This window comes from Balaenoptera acutorostrata, chromosome 20 (assembly GCF_949987535.1).
Source record: "Balaenoptera acutorostrata chromosome 20, mBalAcu1.1, whole genome shotgun sequence".
In the NCBI taxonomy this organism is placed as follows: Eukaryota; Metazoa; Chordata; class Mammalia; order Artiodactyla; family Balaenopteridae; genus Balaenoptera; species Balaenoptera acutorostrata.
In genome coordinates this window covers 49323835-49343697 of record NC_080083.1, presented here as the reverse complement: position 1 = coordinate 49343697, position 19863 = coordinate 49323835, and the positions used below count along the sequence as shown (strand labels likewise).

The window sequence follows — 19863 nt, the reverse complement described above, 5'->3', positions numbered from 1 at the left end:
TCTGATCCCAGAGGGCACACAGACTAGGAGAGAAGGGAACGCTTGAAAGACAAGGGGTTCCAATGATGTTGAAGGGATGCTGGGAGTAGGAAACAGAATGATGGAATAGACCACGGAGTTTGGCTTCTGATGGTAGGTGCTGGCGGAGAAATGAGCGTCAACAGAACGGTTTGAGGCTTGCCCGCCTTCTAGGAGAATGGCGTTAACAAAATAGGGTAGTCAGACAAGTCTGGAGAGAAAGATGGAGGGTGTGATTTGGGCAAGTGGCGGTCGAGGTGCTGGCAGGAGATAGTGGAAATGTCCAGTCGGTCCGGAAAGAAGAGCTCGAGAGATGGGGACCTAGAATTTTCCCACTGTGGTTATGGTTGAAGCTACAGAGGTGGATGTGCTCTCGGAGAGAACTGAGGGGAGAACCTGGAAAAGTTCCTCCCTGTTGGAGTAGGGAGTGGGGAGGAGAGGGGAGAGGAGTGGGTGGGAGAGAGAGAGGGAGAGGTGAGTGAGAAATCAGTGCAGTGCAAGGGCCACAGAGGCCAGGAGGTGGAGAGACTCAAGGAGGGGAGGGATGAAGCCCGTGGGCTGGGGCAGCAGGCACGTGGGATAGCCCGCGGGGTGAAGGGTAGAGCTGTTGGTGCTGATGGACTGAGAGCTCAGGAAGGGAGCAGAGTGAAGTGTGCGGTTGGGGTCCAGTGCAGAGGGAGAAGGTGTGAGGTTTGAGAGAGGATGGGATCGAGGATGAAGGCGAGAAAGGTATTCTTGGAGAGACGAAAACTCACTTCTTTTGTAGATACAAGATGTTTACATTTATTTTGAGTCGTTTCTGCCTCAGATTGAAAAGGAGGATTCGATCAGCACAAAACAGGAGCCATGAGTGTCACCTGACCTCACCCAGGTTTCTCCAAGGGTAAAGGTTGTGCCCTTTCAGGTCTGAGCTGGATGGACCCTGGAGGGGAACCGAGTACAGTGGCTGCTCCCAGGGAAGCAGTGGGCAGATCTGTTTCTGTCTTAATCTTGGAGACCAAACACTGATTTCAGCTTTTTTTTTTTTTTCCGTCTTCTGATATCTTTACCTTTACCTTGAGTAACACCCATTTTTTTTTTTTAAAGGATTTTCTTATTTATTTGCCATTTTTTGTCTTATCTGCCCCCTTCCCATATGATTTTTTTTTTTTTTCCTGTAGTATTTTAAAGCAAAGCTCAGGTTCAAATGATTCTTTAAGGGAAAAAAATGTGTGGAATAGGTCACAGTTACACATTTGCTTGCCTGTATCGGAGCTGTGTTAACAGTCGTGCTGTGACACGGCCTGCGGCTCTGCAGATGTTTATTCCAGGGGCCCTATAGTATGCGTGGATGAGGAGGTACCCCTGCTGGAGCTCATGCCCCCTTAAGCCTAGGAGAAAGCATGGCTCTTCAACACCCATGTATGTGTCTACCCATCCTTCTCTGGCTTCTGCCGGTGGCCTGTGTCTTAACTGGAACCTTTCTGGCGCAGGGCACACTTTGGGACCTGAGGCCTCCGTGTCAGGTGAGCAGTGAATAAGCTCTAGAAAACCAGGAAAGTCTGCTCCAGAGGACGAGACCCTGAGAGTGAGCAAACACTGTCCAGCAAAGATAAGCTCAGGAACAGGAATCGAAATCCCATTGGTCTCCACGTCTTGTTTCTGGTGAATGGCTGGGATTTGGTAATGTCCTCTTCATCTGTGTTGATCTGCCATACTTTTAAGTGGCTGAAATGAACAAAACCGACGCCCTCTTGACTGCTTTGTTTTCTTTGGAATATGCCTTCTTGCTGTCCCTGGCGTGCACGGCTTCTGGGCTGCGTTGGAGGAACTGGGTTATAATTGCTCCCTGACTGTTTCAGTAGGGTGAGTGCTGTGTGCCCTCGTTTCCTGTCTCTTGCATCAGTCTGTTTGTGAGAGTGTACCGAGAGGTGATTAATGGGAACAATAAACATGTGCTTTCTGACTGAAAGTTCCTCCTGTTTCCTGAAATGCTTTTGGTTTTAATGAATTGTTTGTTTGCTGCCCACAGACCACATGTGGTGTGTTGTTGTGAACACCCATATGCCTTCTTGTCGGAGCCGGGGCGTGTAAAGCAAAGTCAACAGATGATAAGGCTTGAAAGAGTTTCCTTCATCTGAGAATCCAGGCTGACCCAGGGAATTAGACAGCTGTCTATCACCATAAGCAGAGCCTGTATCCAAAATCATATCACAGTATTTGCCGTCCTCGCCCCCAGCTTTGAACTTTTGTGGGCAGCGTGGCCTATAGCCTGTGGGGTCTTGGCGGCTGGAAATGCCTCATCACTGTGTGGTCTTGTGCCTGGGGATTTAGCTCTGTTACAGCAGTGTCAGTGGCCTCTCCCACCTCCATCCACCCCATGGAATCAGGCGCGTCCTCTTGATTTGTGCCCAGGAGAATCTAGGGAGGAATTCTGCCACTCAGACTATTGCAGATATTAAAACTGACTTGGAGAAAAAACTTCTTTTCCGATTTCAAAAGTAATGCTTACTTTTGTAGAAATTTTGGGCAATATAGAAAAGGTGGGGGAGTCATTTCTATTTCCAACAAAGATAATTTACAGTTTCCACTTTTTTTTTTTTTTGGCCTTTCCATCTAGTTTTTTTTTAATGCATATTGAAGGTTTTTCTCCTCAGCTGCATGAATACTCTAGGTACAATGTTATCTTTTCTCCTGAACATAACAGTATAAAGATTTATACATTTTTTTAAACTTTATAAGCCCTTTCAGAAGCCTTAATTTTCTACCAAGTGGACAGTCCATAATTTAACCATATCACTGAATAGTTAGGTCATTTGTGATGCTGCTGTAAGGATCTTTGTACTGAAAGCATTTTCCACATTTTGTGTTGTTTTTAAACTAGATTTTCTAGAATTGGAATTAATGGGTCGAAGGGAATCAAGAAGAATGAACACTCAAGGCTCTAAAATTGTCATATTGCCGCCCCAAAGGCGTGTATTTACCACTTACCATCCAGTCAAATTCTCATCAACAGCCAAATTGTTTCTTAAGTCACAGTTTTGCTTTTCCCAATGGGAGTATCTAGCAGCAGGACAGGCATCTGACCAAGGGATGGTTTAGGTTTTAGAAGTCCTTGACGTGTCAGATAGTGACATTGTGACCCATTGTCCACTGCGGGTTGTCACCATTGTTTCCTTCTATGCCCGTCCCCCAAGTTAGAGGCACGTTTCCTGACAGCAGTGCCCTTCTGCTCTCAGGCTTCTCTCCAGTCTCGGCGACAGTTGTCAGAGCTTACATTTGTGTTTCTGTGTGTGAGTTTTCTAAAGTGCCTTCACATACGTTATCTCATGTAGGTAAATTTATCGGTCCATCTTGTGAGCTAGTCCTGGGAACTCTAGGAATCTTGATATTTTAGAGTCTGTCTGACGATGCCTTTCTTGTTGTTCTTTTGCACAGATCCGGTCCTGCAGGTTCCAACACACGTGGAAGAGTAAGTTTTCTGATTTGCTGCAGCACTTCCCTTTAATTCATTTTCTATTTTATTCAATCAGTGTTTACGAAGCTAATTGCTGGGAGTACACGTATGCATAAATTTAAGGTAGAATGAGAGTGACTGAGACACAGGAAGTCTTACAGGTGCTTTGAAAGAAAGAAGCCTGTGTTGGGGAGAGGGTGGTCAGTTCCCTGGGGGGCGGGGTGGGAAGGCAATGGTATTAAAAAGGCTTATTTGAGATGTAACTTAAGTCGAGTTTTGAACTTAAGCTTCCCAAGTCCTCAGGAGGGCCCAGGGGTCTTTAGATCTCTCCCTCTTCACTGTGCTTAACCGTGGAGAGGAGACAGGAACGTGACCTGCTACTAGAGTGTGTGTTTTGGAGTAAAAGTTGGATAGCACCTCCAAGATGATAGCACCTCAAATGATGCTATAAACTCATTAGAGGAAAGATTCAGCAAGGGGTTTCTGAGTGACGCGTCATAGTTCAGTCATTAGCAGGTTAACTTTACAAAAGAGCACCTCGAACCTGCTTCCTGGGAAGCTACTGAAGAGACCTTGACCCGTCCCCTTGGCAGGTTCTTTCTCATGTCAAGCTTTCAGAGTCTGCTTTTACTGCCTCCTAAAAATGAATGTTTGTGGAACACCAAAGGCAGATTTGTTCTCCCTGTTTACATACCATGCCATGCTATTAAATATTAATTGTTGAAGTTCTATATGCAACTGACTGGGAAACTGAAAAGCAGACTTGCTGGGTCCTTTTCACTTATTTTACCTTCATCCAGGACGCTTTGACGGAATGATGATTTAGTCTTCTGTGATTTTGTACTGGTTTTCCTTTGTAGGTTGCTTTTTTTTCACTCTAGTATAGAGCACCAGAAGGATATTTTATTATCTGCGGCTAAAATGAAAGAGCAGTGGATGGAATTGTTTTACACACACACATACACACACCCCACTCCCCCCCCCCCCCCCCCGACCCCACCAATCATGGCTTTGCATGGCTTTGGTATTTTACTCTGTGCCCTGGGCTATAATCTATCACTGATACTTATTGCTTAACCTCTAGGCCTGCATTCCTCCCAGATCCCAACGATGGCAGCCTGTATACGCTTGGGGGCAAGAATAATGAAGGCCTGACGGTGAGTGTATTTAGCTGCTTTGTACTCCGGAGGCTCTAGACCACTGACCTTCAATTTAGCTGCGCGTTGAGATCACCTGAGAGCTTAAAAAAAAATTTCTGGGGATTCTGAATCAGATGGTCTGGATTGGGGCCTGGGCATCAGTATCTTTTCACAGCTTCCTCAGTGAGCTTTTAAATGTACAGCTCAGAGTTCAGAAACGTGGATCTGGGCCAGCAGGTTCTCATGGCTCAGCCAGCACACAGGAGGCGTTCAGCAGACACCACCAGGCTCCAGACTGGAAACCTTGCAACGACTTTCTGATCCTCAGAAACATCTGGGGGAAACCCAGTCGTTACCGTCTCTCCGTGGCATTTTTCCTTTGCTAAGGCTTAGTTTAAACATCAGGATGATGGGGAAATCCACGTTATTGGTTATTTAAAGTTCTGTTTACTAAAGCTCAAGAGAAATCTTTGCTTTCTTGGAGAGAAACGTGACAGCGTCGTAGAAGCAGGTATCTGTGGAACGGTTTCAAGAACACAGAATGTTCCAAAAATAAAGTATTCTGAAACAAACATTAACCAAAAGAGCTTGTCAGATGTCAGCTGTAGACTCAGAAGAATCGGTTTTATGATGAAATGCAGTTGAAACATGTGGATTGCTCTGAGTTTCTTTTCCTGGCACCTACCATAACTTCCTTTTAATACCAAAAGACCCAGTTTTCTTCTGTTTTTCAGTAGAGAATTATTTGCTAGAGAAGACACCAAAACCTCTTTTCCTGCCTCAAACTCCTGTGTTGCCCATGGGTGATGACTTTTCCTTTCCCTCGAGGCTTCAGCTGGGCACCAAGGCTGCTTCTCTTCAGAACAGTCTCATGGCTCACTCCCAGTCTGAGGAGCATTTTCTATTCAGTCAAGCCGGCTCTGGGACAGTTTTCCAAGACAGGACAATTCTTCCTGCCCGCCCCCCTTAGAATTTCAAAGATTGTGTAACTCTCCATATTTGTATGTCTTTTCGGAGAAGGTTTGTGTCATCCCCAGGAACGCTCTGGACAAGAGACTTTGAGGGGCTTGTCAAGTAAAAGAATTCTTGTTTATAATGCCCAGAACCTGGGAGCTGAGGGCTTGTCCAAAGTGGATAGGGGAGGCTGGGGTGCCCCTTCTCCCTGGTTTCCAGTTAGGAAAACTCCCATCTACCATCAACGGTGCTCCTCCCCTTTTAGCAGAATTGGGTAACAGAAACTGTGCAGTGAAAATGTAATAATTGCACAAGGCTTGGTTAACTTTTTTTTCTCTTTTCCTTTTTTTTTTTTTTTTTTTTAAAGAAACTTCCCTTTACGATCCCAGAGTTGGTGCAGGCATCCCCGTGCCGAAGTTCGGATGGAATTCTCTACATGGGTAAGGGTTCCTGAAACTTTGATCCCTTTTGGAAATGAACCCCAGAATCTGGGAAAGTAGCGTGTCTGAGAGAGAGGTGTAGAGTCACTCCCCCACTGGCCCTTCTGGGAAAGGTCTTTCTTGCCTCGGTTGTGCCGGTTCACGCCAGGATCAGCTGACCTATTAAGAAAGGGTTCCCTCCACTTGGGAGCAGACTTGACACCATTAGGTTACTCATTTAACAAGCTTTTAACTGCTGTGTTGACCTACCCTTGCGATTTACAGATTGCAACTTGCAACGAACCCAGAAGCAACTGGATGAAATTTAAAGTGAATACCATCATCTGAGCCAAGAAAGGGAAGCCAGGCTCTGCCTATTAATTATAGGGCTTTCTTAGTATTTCCTGCTATCAGAATATTGGATAAAAACAGCACTTAACAGCTTGCTTAGATAAGCTGCCTTCATACCTACAGGGGTCACATCTTCAAAGCATCAGATCAGCTGCTTTTCTTTTACCATGTTGCTGCCAAAGTGTCAATAAAAATGCATTTGTAACACAAATGAGAGCTGTATTTGTCTTGAAAGCGTAGTAGTAATAATATCCTGTATTTATAAAGCAGCTTTCTTTCTGAGGAACTGAAAGTGCTTATTGCCTATTCATGCCTCGGGAGCTTTATGTGTGTTTCTGGGCCTCAAGCGCAGGCCCAAGCTGGATTTTAAGTTTTTGTCTAAGGAGACTGGGGCTCTTGCTTCCTTGCACACCTTCAGAATGAGGAAGCCCCCAGCCTGCGGATTCAGCGGAAGTGATCAACACAGGCTTTCTCTGTCTTCTGGGCCGTGCCCTGGGCCCCTGTGAACATCTTCTCACCATCTGTGTCACTGTCTTCTGTCTGGTCTTCCAGCTCTGACCAGCAGTTCATCACTTAGGGTGCATTTAAAGTTGTGGCAGTTGGCCGATCCATCCATTAAAGTGGTAGCTGAGTTATGCAGACTGTGATGGTCCTTGAAGTAACCAGAAGGGTGCCAAGCCAGACGGAAAGGGATCCTGGTCACAGCTGTTTGGTGATGTTTTCTCTCTATCTTCAGATCTTTTTCATATTAAGATTTGTCTTTGAGAACGGAAAGTCAGGATCCACGGACAAGTTTCGGACGTGTGCTACCTCTGTTAGAACTAAGTGTAGCTTTAGCAAATTCTAATGCCCTGTGATCTTCCTGGCATCTTGGTACTGTGCTTCCAAGAGGCCCTTGAAATAGGAAACTTGGCCAATAAGGTAGGAAGAGACAAGTGACAAGAGACAAGGCTTGTCTTACAAAGCACGCCTTACAAAACAGAAACATGTGCGTCACGGTGAAGGCGTTGACCTTCAGGTGGGAGCTGTATTTATCTTGAAATCGCAGTGGTAATAATATCCTGTATTTAGAAAGCAGCTTTCTTAGGAACTCGCCGTTACTAGGATGCTCTGGTGTATATAACCATAGGTACTGATACATATGCTTTGAGCTTTCCTAATCGTGTTGTTTGGCTATGCTCTCCACCTGTTTATACCTTGTAATCAGCTGAATGAGGGGAGGGGTATAGCGTGTGGCTGGGCAGTCACTTACTGGCTGGGGTCACGGTCGAGGTAACTTTGGCCTCATTAGCACCAGGTTGCCACCAACTCTACTGCCCAGTCACAGGTACCAGCTAATTAAGAGTTATAAACAGTAACTGTAGATCCTCTTTACATGAGGGCTCATTAGTAGGGACGTTGAGATATATGAATGATGGTTACCAGGGAGACAAACCCCTGGGTACATTTCTGGATTTATATAGATCCTAGTCTATGGGAAAAGGATTGCCTTTACAGGCCAGATTTTTCATATTTAAAGCCACTCATCAGAGCAATAAAATCTGTGAGTTATTAACATTATTAGGCTTGAAGAAATTTTTATACCATGACTAGGTTATTAAGTTGTTATAAGACCCAGTGGTCCAAGAAGTTTTATTATCTCCACATTACCATTAACCTTGTCACCCTTGGAGCAACAGAGAAATGTGTTTGACATCGTAAGAATTTCAGGCCTGTCTGTCAGTGCAGAGAACATCTTGGGCTGCTAGTTTGGCAAGGATGTTTTTTTTCCATATTGGGCGAGTGTAAACCACAGCGTGTCCTTGTGACCTTGCAGGTAAAAAGCAGGACATCTGGTACGTCATTGACCTCCTGACCGGGGAGAAACAGCAGACTTTGTCATCGGCCTTTGCGGATAGTCTCTGCCCATCAACCTCTCTTCTGTATCTTGGGCGAACAGGTAAGAAGGAACCTTTTATCATGTACCACCTGCCTGTCTGCAAAAAAGGACCTGAAGTAGCCTCCCCGTGGGTCTCTGCCTCCGGGCTTCATTCTCTAGAAGCTGGCCAGAGCTGTCTAGTCCACACACAGATTCACCATGTCGTTCCCCTTTATAAGAGCCGCCCCCCAGCCCGGCAGCTCCCCAGTGCCTGAGGATTCCAGTCTAAACTGCACCGTAGCCCGCAAAGCCCCCTTGATGCCTCCGCTACCTCTTTTGCCTCTTCCCCCCGCCACATTTCCCTCACTTAAACATTTCCAATCAGGTCCCAGAATAAGCAGTGCTATTTTTTTGAACTTGGAGTAGTGGGTCCGTCTCTACCGGGTACACACGTTCTTGCCTGTGTGGCCGGCGTCCGTTCTCCCTTCCCAGCGCTGCTCGGGGGCTCCCTCTCCGGGAAGCCTTCCCCGCCTCGCGGCTCCCCCGCTGCCCGGGGACCACAGCTCTCCGTGCCCGGCACGCACAGCCGTCCACACCGCCCATCGGTGGCCCCGTCCAGGCGTCAGCAGCACCCTCCTCGGCACACCGTTTCCCACCTCCTCCCTCTAGAGCCCCTTCCTGCTCAACACTCGTCACTACGTGTTTCTAAATCATATGTGCGTATTTTCTGCCTCCCCTGCTAGACTGTCGGCTTCCTAGGACTTGGTTTTGTCCGCCTGCCGAATCTCCACACCTGGCGCACTGCTGACACGTAGCAGGTGTTCAGAGGCTGCAGCGAGGGAATGGGTGGGGGCCCTTTCCTCCAGGGATCTGCCTCACTCGTGTGCAGCCCCTGACCTATACAGCTACTCCGTAAAAACTGTGGAATGGACGGCTAAAATAGAGCTAAAAGGGGAAGCGAGCAAGAAAACATTTAGAATGGAAAGATTATACCCAAAACCTAAGATGCGGTGATTACAACTGAGCACTAAACTTAGGTCTAAGCATTCAGGTAGCCGAGGCTTTAAAAAAAAGAGAGACAGAACCTTCCTTCAGGTGCTGTGGAAAACAGTGCTTTTCTAAAAATGAGTGAGACTAATATTATTGGGCCCTAGAGGCTGGCTGAGCTCCCCTGTAATCACAGGGGAGGGTCTCTGTGAAACTGCAGGACTCTCCACCACCTCCAACCCCCATAAATATCAAGTATTCCAACTGTAGTGACCGCTTAGGGTTTGTTTGTTTGTTTACTGTTTCCATCAAGTAAAGCCTTGCAGTGGTTCCACCTTCACCCAGGAATAAACATTGTTTGGTTCTCAGGTAGAATTGCGGTGTCTGAGGGAATCGGGCTGTGCTCTGGCGTCCGGTGGAGTGTGCGTGTGGGCGTATAACGCTATCTGTTGTTTCCGTTATCTGTCTCTGCATAACAGACCACCCTAACTTAGCGGCTTCCAACACCAACATTTTACTGCTCACAATTCCATGGGCTCAGCAGGGATGGATGGCCTCCACTCCACAGGCTGTTGGCTGGGCTCACTCAGATGTCTGGGACCTTGGTTCAGCCCCACGCAGATAGCCTGGACTTCTTTACGTGGTGGCTGGGTTCTCCTCTTGAGTAAAAGTGGACATTGCGGGAATTCCCTGGCGGTCCAGTGGTTAGGACTCTGCACTTTCACTGCTGAGGGCCTGGGTTCAATCCCTGGTCTGGGAACTAAGATCCCATAAGCGGTGAGGCACGGCCAAAAAAAAAGTGGACGTTACAATGCCTCTAAGGTCTGGGCTCAGAAGTCCTGGAATTTCACTTCCACTGCAGTCTGTTGGTCAAAGCAAGTCACGGGGCCAGCCCGGAATCAAGGGGTGGGGAAATAGCCCCAGCCTCATGGTGGGAAGACCGTCACGTAGGGTACAGTGATGGGGAGCATTGATGGTGGTGATCTTTTCAGACCTTCCACCACAGTCTTCCCTCTGGCTGCAGTAGTTCACAGCCCTCCTATATGCAGAATATACTCACCCCTTCCCAAGACTCCCCAAGTCCGGCCACAGTATGGGACTCAAAATCCAGCAGCTTGTGATCTGTATCTGGTTTGGAAGTGGGCGAGGCTCCTCCTGATCTGGAGACCTGTGAATTAACGGAGACACATTATCTCCCCTCCAACATACAATGGTGACACAGATAGGAGAGGTGCACTGGACGCTCGCATTCAAAAAGGGAGGGAAAGATAGACACACAGCAGTCACGGGTCCTTAGTGATTCTGGAATCCAGCCAGGCACATGTCTTCAGGTCCCCCTACTCTGAAGGCAGGGAAGATTCCTTGATTAGGGCCCAGTCTTGCCCTCTGGAATTGGTTCCCCCATATATTGTTCTCAGCAGCCTGGTCCTTCCCTCTGAGAAGTCCTTTCTTTTCCTTAAGAAACAGGGTTTTGTAGCTTTCTCAATCTGTTCCTTGTCCATTGAAAGTTGGGGATAAAGAGGACTTATTTTTCCCCCCATTTTTGACTGTCTCGGTTTTTTGTGGTCCATGCTGGAATTACTCCCTTAAAAATCTTCGTGGGCTTCCCATGTGTCAAATAATAGTCTACTCCATTAGATATAAAGCCATACCCACAAACCTCTCTACTTTGAGGTATGGGACAGCACTCTTACGGTTCTTAGAACCCTCTTACCTAGCAGAGGGTCTATGTAGGACCACCTTAAATCTTTCTGAGGCCTCAAAGGAGGGTCTTACAGCCTCATCTTTGATTTGATCTTGACCCGGAAGCCATTTTTTACTGGTAGCCCCTGAACCTGATCTTTGCCCTAAGGCCATTTTTTACATTGAGAACCTTTTCCAGCTAGGGCACCAGTCCTGGACCCTCTATAGTTCCTCTAGATTCAGCTTGAAAACTGAATGGTTTCTTCTTTAGCTTATCTGCCTTGCGTCATACCATACGCAGTTAAGAGAAACCACTTGGCATGTTCTGCATTCCGCCTGGAAATCTCCTTAGGCAGATCCACAAGTTTATTAGGTACTTTCTTTCTGTTTTCCAAGTTACTGCAAGAAGCAGTCCTACTCATTGTGTCACCACTACCTAACCTGGGTCATCGTTTTCAGCTTCCAGCAGCAGTTTCCTTACCGCTCTTCTAGCCTCCATCTGCCACCCGGTCCCAAAGTCAATGCCACACGTTATAGGTTTTTGTTATGGCAGCATCCCACATCTGGGTAGCAATTTCTAATCTCAGCTATCTGTTGCTGTGCTGTATACTAAACCACCCGAAAACTTAAGTGGCATAAAACAACACCGGGACATCGCTCACGATCCCGTGAGTCTCGAGTTCAAGGGCACAGCGTGGGCGGCCTGTCTGTGCTCCATGTGCTGTCGGCCAGGTTCGCTCCTGCGTCTGGGACTCCAGTCTTCCTCCACGTGGCCTCTCTGCACGTGGATGGCCTGGGCTTTCTTACGTACCATTTAGGGAGGATTCGTCTGTTGTAATTTAGATGAGGTCAGCACCTCCGCAGGTGCCGTGGCCCCTCCAGGTGACAGGCTGGTGTGTGTTCCCCAGAGTACACCATCACCATGTACGACACCAAAACCCGCGAGCTCCGCTGGAACGCCACCTACTTCGACTACGCGGCTGCGCTGCCCGAGGACGACGGGGAATATAGTAAGTTCCCCCCGCTCCTCGGTGGCTTGGTGAGGTCGGGCGGGTACTTGTGACCTGTGGGGAAACGAGGGCTCCAGAAAGCTGCATTTCCTTTTAAGACACTCTTGGTCACCAGGTTCTGGACTTCCCATGGACTCGTAGTAAATACTTCAATAGTCAGTGTTGAAGGCAGGGGCCTGGGCGAGAAGTGTGGAGGGAACCCAGGTAAAATGGTGGCGAGTTTAGCCCAAGAGGAGGGAGGACACACTTTGTTGAGTCCCTCTGTGTCACAGAAGGAAGTAACTACAAGCCCGTGGGAAGCAGAAGCAGAATTAAACATCAGCTTGTGACATAAAAGCCCGTTTTCCCATCTTAACACCGGTACCCGAAAGTCTGACAGACCTCCTCTGCGGTCACACGTGGGCAGTGGCAGTGGTCAGCCCTGACTTTCAGCTTGCTCGGTAGTTTGAAATGATTGCTGTCAAATGCCAGGTTCATAGGCTCTCCACTGCTTCCTTTCTTCTCAGTAATTGAATCGAATGCTATTACCAAGTGAAGAAAGAACATTACCAGGTGAGAGGGTGACCCTGTCTCATATTTATAAACCCGGCAGCTCTCAGTGTCTTGCAATCGTAGGGCCAGTGGAGCTGTTTGGAGGCGATCTGAGGACACTCCAGAAGGCTTGTTTCCTCTAGCTGAGTGGCTGCAGCTTGCCAGGGCAGTAGAGGATGTGGTCGCAAGCTGGGTGAGACTCGACGCGCTATGTTTATCTGATCTGTACAGAAATGTCCCACTTTGTGTCCAATGGCGATGGGCTGGTGGTGACCGTGGACAGTGACTCTGGGGACGTCCTGTGGATCCAAAACTATGCCTCGCCCGTGGTGGCTTTTTACATCTGGCAGCGGGAGGGTCTGCGGAAGGTGATGCACATCAACGTCGCTGTGGAGACCCTGCGCTACCTGACCTTCATGTCGGGGGAGGTGGGACGCATCACCAAGTGGAAGTACCCGTTCCCCAAGGAGACGGAGGCCAAGAGCAAGCTGATGTGAGTCGGGGACTCGGGGCAGAAGCGGGCGGCTGTGGCCCTGGGGTTGCGGTGCTGCAGCAGCAGTGTGCCGCACCGTGAACCGAGGACCAGGGCTCGGGGCAGGCGTCCCTGAAGCCGTGAGGAACGTAAAGAGCCAAGAGCGGCTTGTTCTGGAACCTCAGAATCTAAGAACTGGACACCCCGGGATGCTTCAGATTCTCAGATATTAAATAAATTAAAATTACGGGTGGGAAGAGGGAAGAGACTGCCTTGTGTAACTATAGTACAATCTGGATCTGTCTCAGGTGGTGGGGATACGAGAGATGTATTTATTTTGTAACTTTCTGTTATTTTCTAAAATTTTATTGTAAGTTGTATTTGCTTTAAAAATCAAGACAGAAGTGTTAGGGTGTGTGTGTCTAAGAGTCAGCAGGCTTGTGTCCTCCATCCCCACCTGTGAATAGCCTGTAACTCGGTCCCTTAGCCTTGCTGAGCCTCAGTTTCCCATTTTGCCGAGCCGTGGAGGAGATCGGGTGAGTGCGAAATGTTCTCCGAATTTACGGCACCGTTCAAATGTCAGGTGGTTTGTTGAGAGAGGTTTAGAGAATTGAGCAGGTGACCCGCCCCAGACTGGCTATTGATAGTAACCAGCAGGGTCTGGATGTGCAGCCTCGCGTCGTCACGCTGATGACAACCACGGACAAAGCCAGAGCCCCTCCCTTCCTCGATGCCCCTAACAGGGACCCCCTGGAAGTCCCGCCGGGTTTGGGATTTCCTGTGCATCCCCTGGATAAGAGCAGTTGACTCTCTCAGGGCTTCTGTAAAACCTCTAGAATCTTTAGGCACCACAAGACACTACAAGTGGGGATTCTGGTGGCAGCTCAGTTGCCAAAGCACCCTGGTCGGGCCGTCGTGGAGGCTGTGCCAAGGTTACAAGCCTCCAGTCTCTCCTGGGTGATCGTTGCTCGTGGTCCTTTCCTCAGGCTGTCGCGGGGGTGAGATAGCGCAGCCCCGCCATTTGCAGATGAGGAAACCCCGGCTGGCAGGCAGGTGGCCTGTGCACGCTTCGAAGGCATCAGTGACAGCGGGGCCTGCAGTCCCGCTTTCCTGGTTCCCAGGGCAGCACCCTGTCTTCACACCCCCATGGCCCAGAGAGCCTCGGGGGTTAATGTGCTTCCTCCTAGGCGTGGAATTCGGGGCTGTGATTCTCCTCTCCAAAGAGCCCCCTTTTGTGGGGTCCAGAAATTAAATGACAGTGGAATGCATGTATCTGTTTGTCTCCTAGGCCCACCCTGTATGTGGGGAAATACTCTACCAGCCTCTACGCTTCCCCCTCAATGGTACACGAGGGGGTCGCCGTTGTGGTGAGTCCACTGTGCGGGGCGGGGGGGCTCATAGATGCAGCCTCCGAAACACTCCTGTGCCATTTTAGCAACGAACGACTGAATTCTATATGAATATCCTGTTAGTTAGGGATGCAGGACACAGATCTTAACATCCTCAGAAACGATTTCTACGTGTACCGCGTTCTGTCGGTACCTCACGAGAAGAGATGCACGTGACTGAAGCAGCCTCCTAAGCCTAGGAAGCCCCGGTTACTCCCTTTGGCTTTCGGGTTCAAGTCTAGACTCCCCAGCTGGGGTTCACGCTCCCCTCAGGCCAGCCCCGCGACACCTGTCCACTGCCACACGGCTAGTGTCTCTGCGGGGCTGCACTGTCCATCTTCTCCCGGAGTTCCAAGAGTTCCCTTGTTCAGGCTGCGCCTCACACCTCAGATGCTCTCCCGTGTTCCTTTTGTCCTCCTCGAATCCTGTCCATCCTTTCGTGAGCGGTCCAGCCTCCTCAGACCTCGCCAGGTCGCCACAGGCGCTCAGTCTCTGAGTGTCTGAGGCATCACCGTCCCGGCCGCCGTTTTGGTCCTTATGACGTCTGAACCGTTTGGTTGGCATCTCCTGTCTTCACAGTGAGCCAGTCCTCTGCTCCCATGTCAGGGCAGCGCCTGCCCGGGTCCAGCGGTGCCCGAGCCAGCACTGGGCTCGTGGCTGGAGCTTTCCCACCCTGGTCACTTGTATCATGTGTAACTCCTTCACTTATATCTGCTTCTCACAGTAGCCTCTTGGAATTCCACACACACCCTTCCTGTTTCCCAGTTCCCACATTTAAAGAGATGTCCACGTTTCAAAAGACGTCCGAGGGACTTCCCTGGCGGTCCAGTGGTTAGGACTCCACACTTCCACTGCAAGGGGCACGGGTTCAATCCCTGGTCGGGGAACTAAGATCCTGCGTGCTGTGCGGTGTGGCCAAAATAAATACATAAATAAAAGACATCGGAATTTTGTTTTATTTATGTATTTATTTTTTAAAATACTTATTTATTTATTTGGCTGTGCCGGGTCTTAGTTGCAGCATGCGGGATCTAGTTCCCTGACCAGGGATCGAACCTAAGCCCCCTGCATTGGGAGCTCGGAGTCTTAACCACTGGACTACCAGGGACGTCCCCCGAATTTTCAGTGCAGCGTTGTCACGTCCTGAGGGAGGGGCTGCTCCCACCCAGTCTTGGGGCGTTGGAGTCCCGCTCTGCCTTCCTGACCAGCCCCACAATAGGACCACGTGCTTAGGACAGTTGCAGGCACCCTGCTGTCCACCTGGGCACCCCCAGCCTCACTCCAGTCTGTCTTCCCAGCCCCGAGGCAGCACCCTTCCTTTGCTGGAAGGACCCCAGACCGACGGTGTCACCATCGGGGACAAAGGGGAGTGTGTGATCACGCCCAGCACGGACCTGAAGTTCGACCCTGGGCTCAAAGGGAAGAGCAAGCTCAACTACCTGCACAACTACTGGCTGCTCATCGGTAAGGGCTGGTTCCTCGTGGCCGTGGTGATGCCGTGCTGCCACCTGGTGGCCAGGAGCCGACATTGCTAGTTAGCAGTCCTCAGCTCTGTGCTCAGTTCATGTCCAAGTTGGTCTTTCAGACCTTGGAATATTTCACCCCCAAGGAAAATAAACAGGCTAGCTGTGTTACCAAGTCAGTTCTCAAAAATCATTTGTCTAATGTTCCAAAACTCCAGTACTAAATAGTGTAAACTTTGTGCAGTGACCTGACACATGTTGAATGTCTGGGACATGCCAGGCACTGGCAGTCAGCATTCTAGAATATTTCCTTATTTCTCACAGTGACCCCGTGCAAGGTCAGCACCCTCGTTATATCCACGTAGAGTTAAGAAAACAGGCAGTTTCTGTGGAGGAAGTCACTTGGGAGTTGGTGTGAGCGTGGGCAGGAGGGGTTGGGGAAGGAAAGGGTTGAAGACCCAGGAGGGATTGAGGGTGGTGAAGAGTCGGAGGCTGGATTTGGGTGCAGAAGTCCCGGGTGTGTGGGATGGTCCCCTTTTTTTTTTTTTTTTTTAATATTTATTTATTCATTTGGCTGTGCTGGGTCTTAGTTTCGGCACGTGGGATCTTAGTTGTGGCATGTGAACTCTTAGTTGCGGCACGCGTGTGGGATCAAGTTCCCTGACCAGGGATTGATCCTGTGCCCCCTGCATTGGGTGTGTGGAGTCTTAGCCACTGGACCACCAGGGAAGTCCCCCGGGGTGATCCCTTTTCCCTTCTCTTCCATTTCTGCCGCCATCAGTGATAAGAAGTTGAGATGACACCGGAAGGCAGGGAGTGTGACCGATGCAGGCAGAGGTGACAGGAGCTGTGTGTCTGGCAAGTGTCCCAAGTAATTAGAGCAGGATGGAGTTTTCTTGACCGGATTTGCCCTTCCAGTGCGGCAGCCCCCTTCCCAATTCTGCTGCCTCCCAGCGCCAGAGGAGGGGAGAGGTGGGGATGCAGCCCCGAGGAGGTGCTGGAGCACGCAGGCGCTAATGAGCTTTGTCCTCCCCGTTCTCTCCCGGTACGGTGGTGCTCGGTGGTTGCTCGGCGCTCGTGTCGACTGGGACCCGGGCAGAGAGAGGTCAGGCCTGGGGGCGCCGGGATAGGGGTGTGCAGCCGCCTGGGAGACTGCAGGGCCAGGAGGCAGCCAGGCGGTGGCATCTGGATGGGGGTGTGTAACTGGGCATCACAGGGAGGAAGGAAACTGGTTGTCCTGGAGCCCCGATCGGTTGCTTTGTGGTCGTCCAGGCCTTGTTGTCCTTTGTTCATCCTGACTCCTTACAGCCGTTTTTCTTCTGGTTATTATTTTTACCAAATAATGGGCAGAGGAGGTAACAAAATAATTCTACCCTTTTTTGAACAGAATTAGTTCGGAAAGCGTGGGTGAATGGGCCCAAAGTGGAGGAAAAAGAGAACTGATGGGCAGAGGCCATTAAAATCACAGGGCCACTTAGTTTTACGAAGCAGTTAAGGGATACATTGTCTACCAGTGGTTAAGAAGTGAAAAAATTTTGGAAACTAAGGAAATGTGTGAGACCAAAAAAAATCCAGAAAAAGTCTTCATGGCCTGTTTACAAAGACTACTGGACGAAGAGGGGATTCGGGCTAACCCCTTCTGGCGCAGTGTGTTGGGAGGCGCCCTGCCGAGAGGCGGGACTTGGAGCTCTTAGAGCAGCGGGCGCTGCAGTGCAAGGTGTTGTGTGGAGGGGACACCTCATTGCTCTTAGCGACACGGTCTCTGTTAGTGAGCCTCAGAGGTACCTGGAGAGACTCCTGGTCAGATCCCTGGGCCCCACCGGCAAGTGCGAATCAGAGGTCTGAAGCGGGCAACCAGTTCAGGATATCCCGCCGTCTCAGCGTTCCTTGGAAGACAAGGGGAACTTGGTGGTGGCTCAAAACAAACTTAGGCTTCCCTTAGCGAACAGTGTTGCGGTACAGATAGAGAACTGACCCAGAGAGGGAGTTCAAGGGGCTTTCTCCAGATGAGAAATGTACGTAGCTCGGACTAGTTCTTGTTTGTTTTTGTCTTGGAAATACGAACCATACGATCTTTGATAGGTTTGGGAGAACAGAGGACAGATCATAGGGTGAGACTGGAATTGGGGTGAGATCTGATTGCTGTGAGAGAACAGAGAAGAAAGCAGTCCGGGTGCTGAGAGCCCAGCTTGAGAGAGTGACTGGCTGTTCCGGGCGGTGTGTGGAGTCGTTTAACTTCAGAACTGAAGAGATCGTCCAGCCATATCAAATGTCGTTCCTTTTATTTTATTCAGCTCTGTCCCTCGCACACAGTAGATGCTCAATAAACGTGTAATAAATGACTGCTAGGCAGCCTTGAAATAGTTGTGTGGGGAACAGTGAAGGAACAAACAGGGAGGGACCCGGGATCCCCAATCCATCCAGCAAACGTGCTGCCTTCTGAATAATTCACCACTTCCCAGGAGGGAAACTCGTGTTTAGGTAGTGGGAATAGAACTCCACCTGCACGATTTAAACGCCAAGATGAGGACTTGGTACCCTTAGTAGACTGATGTGACAGGGGTCAGCGTTGAAGGGAGAACTCCTTGAACTTTTTTTTTTTTTTTTGGACAATATCTTTTTAAATAAATAAATAAATAAATTTATTTATTTATTTATTTTATTTATTTATTTTTGGCTGCGTTGGGTCTTTGTTGCTGCACATGGGCTTTCTCTAGTTGCAGCGAGCGGGGGCTACTCTTCGTTGCGGTGCACGGGTTTCTCACTGCGGTGGCTTCTCTTGTGGAGCACGGGCTCTAGGCGCATGGGCTTCAGTAGTTGTGGCACACAGGCTTAGTTTCCCCACAGCATGTGGGCTCTTCCCGGACCAGGGCTTGAACCCGTGTCCCCTGCATTGGCAGGCGGATTCTTAACCACTGTGCCACCAGGGAAGTCCTCCTTGAGCTTTTAATGAAGCTTCATATTGCCTCACAGTGTACGGCCTTGATTAGGGATTATCCACACGAGCCTTGCTCGGAACGTGTCCTGGACATCCCGATCCCTCTCGTGACACGGACACTTCTTTGCTCCTTGTTGTGAGATTCAGAATACTGCACTACTGCCATTGAGGAATAAAAGTTCTGTCTTGATGGAATTTCTCTTGTCACTGCCTCCCGCTTTCTCTCACTTTACAAATGTGAGCGTCTGCATCGTGGGCCCCTCACTGGGTAGTGACGGTTGCTTAAGCTTAGTGGGTCGAGTGCGACCACTGTGTGGAGAAACTGTTCTCATTGGAGGTTGTGCTTCCTCTCACAGGACACCACGAGACCCCGCTGTCTGCATCTACCAAGATGCTGGAGCGATTCCCCAACAATCTGCCCAAACACCGGGAAAATGTGATTCCTGCTGACTCAGAGAAAAAGAGCTTTGAGGAGGTGAGTGGGGAAGTGGACAGTCAGTTGGTGGCCCCTCGTGTCAGGTGCTGGGGGTTAAGGCATTTGTCCTGCCTTTATAAATTTACTTATGTTATTTATTTATTTATTTTTGGCTGCCTTGGGTCTTCGTTGCTGTGCACAGCCTTTCTCTAGTTGCAGCGAGCTGGGGCTACTCTTCATTGCGGTGTGCGGGCTTCTCATTGCGGTGGCTTCTCTTGTTGTGGAGCACGGGCTCTAGGCACGCAGGCTTCAGTAGTTGTGGCTCGAGGGCTCTAGAGCACAGGCTCAGTAGTTGTGGCGCACGGGCTTCGTTGCTCCGTGGCACGTGGGATCTTCCCGGACCAGGGCTCGAACCTGTGTCCCCTGCATTGGCAGGCGGATTCTTAACCACTGCGCCACCAGGGAAACCCTGTCCTGCCTTTAGAGCCTGCAGTCCACTCAGGAGGGGAGAGCGGTACACGGGAATCCACAGCAAACAAAGTGCTGAGGACCGACGGGGAGGAAGGGGGCTTCCGGGAGGCTGTGGGAGAGGCAGGGGGCGCTGGAGGGGAGCGTGCAGAGGTAAAGGCCTGGCGGGGGGCTAACCCAGCATGTCCAGCTCTGGGGCTGAGGAGACAGCCTGACTGCATCCAAGGATGCCCAGTGGGGAACGGGGGGCAGGGGATGGGATCACACGGCTACAGAGGAACCGGATTCCAAGCCGGGCAGCAAGCGAGGAGCTGACAAAGAGCAGGTGGGGAG

At 49.8% G+C, this 19863-nt stretch overlaps 1 protein-coding gene across 3 annotated transcripts in view; it reads left to right on the top strand.

The window, feature by feature from the left end:
- The window catches only part of ERN1 (endoplasmic reticulum to nucleus signaling 1), a 98122-nt gene that overhangs the window by 59045 nt on the left and 19214 nt on the right, over nucleotides 1-19863 (top strand). For all 3 annotated transcript variants that reach the window (XR_009006441.1, XM_057536981.1, XM_057536982.1), the window contains exons 4-12: nucleotides 3436-3469; nucleotides 4539-4611; nucleotides 5915-5987; nucleotides 8134-8256; nucleotides 11754-11855; nucleotides 12618-12879; nucleotides 14147-14225; nucleotides 15545-15710; nucleotides 19004-19122. Coding sequence is in view for 2 of the 3 variants with exons in the window: in XM_057536981.1 (XP_057392964.1) it covers nucleotides 3436-3469; nucleotides 4539-4611; nucleotides 5915-5987; nucleotides 8134-8256; nucleotides 11754-11855; nucleotides 12618-12879; nucleotides 14147-14225; nucleotides 15545-15710; nucleotides 19004-19122 (1031 nt within the window). In the remaining variant the exon portion in view is untranslated. The remainder of the gene's footprint in view (nucleotides 1-3435; nucleotides 3470-4538; nucleotides 4612-5914; nucleotides 5988-8133; nucleotides 8257-11753; nucleotides 11856-12617; nucleotides 12880-14146; nucleotides 14226-15544; nucleotides 15711-19003; nucleotides 19123-19863) is intronic.